Source organism: Hibiscus syriacus, unplaced genomic scaffold, assembly GCF_006381635.1.
Source record: "Hibiscus syriacus cultivar Baekdansim isolate YM2019G1 unplaced genomic scaffold, ASM638163v2 tig00111330_pilon, whole genome shotgun sequence".
In the NCBI taxonomy this organism is placed as follows: Eukaryota; Viridiplantae; Streptophyta; class Magnoliopsida; order Malvales; family Malvaceae; genus Hibiscus; species Hibiscus syriacus.
The window spans coordinates 10,256,713-10,262,575 of record NW_024063059.1 but is presented as its reverse complement, the minus strand read 5'-3'; the positions used below and the strand labels follow the sequence as shown (position 1 = coordinate 10,262,575).

Here is a 5,863-nt window from a genome sequence, read left to right as displayed (position 1 = left end):
AATAAAAATGTTTTATTAAAATTAATTGATTTTAGGTGTTCCAATTGCACATTAAAAATGATTGTTGGCGACTCTCAATTTTTATAAACAAATTTGTTTTAAATATAGAGCTAAGCCACGAGTAGTTTACCCTATATTTTAGAAGTTAGAAATTTTGAGTTTCAATTTATTTCGTTTACGATTCACGATGTTTTTTTAGAAAAATAAAAAAATATTTTCTCTCTGGTTAATGCTTTTACTTGTTTGAATAAATAGGATTGTTGCATATCATAGCTCTATACCCAAGCTTCATCCCATCTTACCTTGGTAGAGGGAAAACACCCCACGACCGAGGAATACTGGTTTTCTTCGTGTAGATTTGGGAAAGTACCTTTAGAAAGCATCCTTTATGTTTGTCGAGATACCGTTTTCTTTGTAATATATTTAGTGGTATGATCACCTGAACTGAATTCAATTTGCAAAATCTGTAATGGGCCAGAATTAAAGTCATTATTTACCTTACCAGGTTGTAAGAACAGTTTGGGAACTTTCTTTAAAACCAAACTTTGTATAGAGAATTTAGTAAGCCCACCTCTTTAGAGCCATATGGATACCCTAAGAAAATTAGAAAACATGCAATTAGAGTTTTAAATTTCCTTTTGTGTTGTATTTATAGTTTATTTACCAGTTAAAGTTAATTTATTTAATTTTTTCTTATTTATTTTCTTTTAATTATTATTTTAATTTTACTAACTTGTTTTTTTATTTGTTTGCTTTGCATGTTTTATCTTATTTTCATAAACATGACATGTCATGTCATAAAGGTATTGATCCCTGAATTAACTAGTCATAATAAAAGGTTTCTGAAATGACAATGCCTTTCGTTGGGTTAGACGAAATTTTAAAGATTCATCCGCAGTCAAAGTGAAAACAACTTCAAGTTAGGAGATAGTCTATCTGTTAAGGAGACAATCCAAACTCAAGAGGATTCAATGCTGAGGGAAGAAGTTAAAAGCCGCGAGCTTGTTGAACAAATTTTCATTATGGAGAGGAGAGGAAACAGAAGCTCTAAAGATTTTGTAGTGCTAGAGCCCGATGAAAATGATGCATCATCCAACTTCTCGCAAGAGTGAGCAATTAGAATATAGAGCTTGATTTTATCTGTACTCATTGACTTTCTCTTTCCCATGGTACCAAGACCTTTAAATTCTTCAAGAATTATTCTCGGAATAGTTATTTTGGGATAAATATCTTTTGCATTTGTGTCATGCATTTGCATTTACATTCATATTGCATTTATTCAAGTATCCTACATACATAGCTTAATAGAGAAGTATTGGCGGTCCTGGACTTCTTCCCGAACCATTAACCCCAAGTTAGGTTTCTTATCTAATCAGTACAATAGTGCTAATACTAAGCTCTTTAGTATTTGTACCCTCCCTTGGTACCAATACCAGTTTTACATTTGATGTCCTAAGACCACCTTATAATATCGATACCCTTATATAGAATATCGATACTTGTTTTTTTTATTAATCTAGGATAAGTACAAGGCAATATCTATTCAAAGATAGCCCTCAATCATTTCACATTGAACGCTCACACCCCTAACATTCCTCTTGTTCAAACTTGGGACCATCTTGGGTACCGATACCAAATTTAGGTTCGATGTTTAGGAACACAAATTGGTATCAATACTTCTTTGAGTAGTATCGATACTTCCCAAGTATTGATACCAAAACTAACTACTAAAATTTACAATTTAACGATGGTACTCATACTTCTTCCTTAGGTATTGATACTCGAGGAAAAGTATTAATACTCTATGAATAGAGTACTGATACTATCCAACCAAAAACTCCTTTATTTTTGACTATCTGAAGAAAAATATTGATATTGTCCATCTAATATCGATAATCAAACACATAATTACTCTGTTTTACTCTAAAATGATACATCAACTTCACCCTTAATCTTCCATAAGGCCCTTAAATGTTACTTAAGTCTTATGTAAGTCAAAAGGGATCGTGATGGGTAAATTTTCATGTTGTATAAAATCATAAATCACAATCTTCCTTGGATGCTCTTACATGCTCTATGAACTCATACAAGCTAACCAAGCGCATACAATAATTTACAAGTGGTATAAGTAAGTTCAAAGTGTGTTACCTTGATCATAAGTTGTTGGAACAACACGAAGTTCCACCAAGTGCTAGCTTTTTCTTGCCTTTGCTTTGTAGCTTTCTTCAACTTCTTTCACTAATCAAAAGACAAGTAATGGAGTTACTAACTCACTTAGGAACCTAAAAAAGTTAAGAAGGTTCACTAAGACTCAAAACTAGAAACAAACTAGTTAGTTTAGCAAGAGTTCCCCCACCTATGGCCACTATGGCCAAATCTTGATATTGATGGCTTGGGTGGAAGCTTTAGGGGAGAAGATTATGATTTTTACCTTTAGAAATTCAAACTAAACTTGCAAGGAAACAAAGTTACTTCCTTCCTCTAAGTTACAAGAAAGAAGAAGATATATTTTGAAATGGAGAATGAGACAATAATAGTGAGGAAAATGCAAATAGAAGGCATCTTTGTTTCTTCTATCAGCCAAACGACCTCATTCCCATAAATGAGATTCAACATTTGAAAAATAAAATTGGTAAATCACGTCCTTGGTCCCTTTAAAATTGCCCTAACTCAAAAATACCATTTTATCTCTATTTGGGCGCAATTAAAGCCGAAACCAACTCAATTTTGGATCAAGGTTTCTTACATGGGTAATGAGTTTATCCAAAACTTTCTCGGGTCAACCCAAAACTACTAACATGGGACTTGGGGCATTACAAAAATAATTTTAGTCACAAATAACCTACTTTCTAGAACAAAATTCTTCAATGTCACAATTAAATGATCACTAAAGATCTTACTTCTTGCAGTAAACATAAAAGATCAAGTTCAGTGCATTTGGAATTTTGGATCACCTTATTACATTTTAAAGGAATTTTTAATTTTTTTTCTTTAATTATTCTTTTAATCAAAATCTGACATACAAAGTAGGTGTAATAAAAATTAATGTTATCAAATCCTAACAAGTTAATGGTTCAGTTCAAGTAGTTGTTTATTTCTTCATGAAATGGATAAATTTGTAACTTACAATTAATTAAATGATGAATTTATAATTTTTCATAATTGAAATATTCAATATAATAAAAAAGTCTTATAATAAAAAATATGATTTATATATTTTACCCTATTAAAACTATGAGACAAGCCGCATATAAAACGTCTTCTCAGGTTGGATATGAACCGACATTTGCTCTGTGAATATCAAGTTACATTGGAGTTGATGTAATTTTGTCCCAACAACCTTTTCCCCGTAAAAGATACACTTTTTCATATGTACACTTTTACTCAGTTATGATGAGTAATCCATGTTTCTTTTTTCTTGGAATTCAAACGCAAACGAAAAAAGGTGTTTGGTCTAAATGCAACGGATACTTGGTTATAATAAGTAGAAAAGGTAACTGACCATTCCCTTTTTTACAGCTCGGCAATGGCTTCCCCCATCAGATCTCCATACTTTTGCATCGATAAAAACCAGCTCCATTTAACACCAATCACAAAAAATGTCCAATGCATCGAACCCCCATCCGTGGCTGAGAAGAACAGCCATGCAAATGTCCCTCCAGAGACTGCCCATTCTCCACAGCTTGGTATCCAAGTCCAACTGTCTACGTACCAAAATGAAGAAACCCATGATGATTCATAAGCTTGTTTTTCTCAAGAAATCCATAAAGCTTAAGAGGTTTAAGCTCCTCAAGTATTACAACTATGGCTACCTTGGAGGGTATCAGTTTGACTCCCCTTCAACTACTCCTCTTGTTCATTACTGCAACCAACAACACGAGGTCCAAAACAGAAACATCCATGATTTTTACTCGGTGCTGTTTTGGTGCAAGTGTTTTGGTAGCTTGAAAGCTCAAGCGAGAGAAGAAGATGTGGCTGCTCCTATGGAATCGCCCCTGGCAGGGGAAATAGATTTTGAAGATGATGATGATTCAGTTGATGAGAGGGCTGAGAGATTCATTGAAAATTTCTACGCAGAGATGAGGCTGCAAAGGCAGGAATCATTTTGAAGGACATTCTTTCTTTAAACTATTTGGTTCAATTGATCAAATAAACACTTATTTCTTTTCTTTTTTCACTCGTGGAGTTTCCAATTGTAGTTGTTAAAATTATTTTATTCATTTCTCCTTTTCTTTTGGGCTTGGCCAGTAGATTATAGAAAACCATTTTTCCATTCCCTCTTCCTTTCAAATTATTAGGGTAAACTGTACTTTTGTTACCGTTGATTTATCATAAAATGCTTCAACATTTTATTTATATTAAGATAAGATAATTATAAAGTAGAATATATTTTAAATATTCTCCATCGTTTGACAATAAACACTCAATCACCTTGTTGTAGTTGGTACTCGAATTCGTGATCTCTAGAAACAACAATAATTCCTTTAACCACGGACGTAAATTAATTCGTGCATCAATATTATTTTTTTCGGTAGCCGACCGAATTAATCTAACTAATTTTATATTGAATCTTGTTATATTGATGTCGTAGAACGTTCATAAATTCTCAGGGGCTGTTTGTTTACTGTTGAATGGAACCATTCAGCGCTGAAGGCTGAACCGTTCAACATTCAACATATTTAATTCTCACCTCTGTATGAAGACTATGCTGAATGAAACAATAAAACACTGCTGAATTATTCAGCATTAAAGTACATTCTGAATCATTAACATTCTGAATTATTAAGCACCCGGTATTTTACCATAATACTTATTTTTTCACATGTTGTCTTATTAAACAATCATATCTTATAATATAATAAATCATTATGAAGGTAAAAATGAAAATATTCATAATTCAGATTGTACATTCAGAACCATTATCAAACAACATGTCACATTCAGAGCTAATTCATGCAGAGTCTTTAAATCATTCAGGCCATCGAATCATTCAACACTTAATCATTTTATTTTATCAAACAACCCCATAATATTTATGTTAAATTTGATTATATTCAATTACAATAAATCAAGTATCTATAAATAGATTTACAATTAAAAAATGAAAGTAATTTTTTATTAAATTAAGGTGATTATAAAGTAGTATGTGTCCTAAATACTGTAATCACAATGTTTCAATCATTGGTATTCGAACCCGTGACTTCTAGGAATAACAACAATTACTTTAATCATTGAGATAAGTTGGTTGGTGCTAAAATGAAAGTAAAAAATTATTGCTTATTTACAATTCTTTTCAAGAAATCTGTGAATTGCAAATGAAGGAATGTCTGCAGTAAGAGGAGGGACAATGAAAGGAGGTGGAGTCCCGAACCAACGAACAAGAGATGTATGGATATTTATATTATCTCACATTATATGGATTCATTCATTAACAGTTATTTTAAGAATATAATGCATTTTCATTTAATCATAAAATAAAGCAATCACTAATAAACTCTTTAAAAATGATATGTCCTATGTTATCATTCACTTATTTTCGAAATAAAGTTTGAAAAGGTTGGATTGAAATCTATTCAACATTTGAGTTCAATATTTAGGTTGGGTTTAGAATCTACTACAATTAACTATATAGAATCCGTTATTTTATTAAATTAATTATATTAACAAATTAAATTAAATTACCTATTATCATTTATTTATCTTTATCTTTATTTTAATCATTTAAACTTTTTAAATTATATCTAACATTCACGTTCTGTTTCTATTTTAATCGCTTATCGTCAAATTTGATCGTTAAGCTATAATCCACCTCAATCGCTTCCAAATCCACATGAATCTAGAAAGTCATCAATTATGTTTAAGT

General features: G+C 31.5%; 1 protein-coding gene across 1 annotated transcript; it reads left to right on the top strand.

Moving 5' to 3' along the window:
• Nucleotides 1–3,599: 3,599 nt before the first annotated feature.
• Nucleotides 3,600–4,109, top strand: LOC120158790. The gene has a single exon (XM_039169544.1). It carries the CDS (start codon nt 3,600–3,602, stop codon nt 4,107–4,109), a length of 510 nt encoding a protein of 169 aa, XP_039025475.1.
• The last annotated feature ends 1,754 nt before the right edge of the window (nt 4,110–5,863 follow it).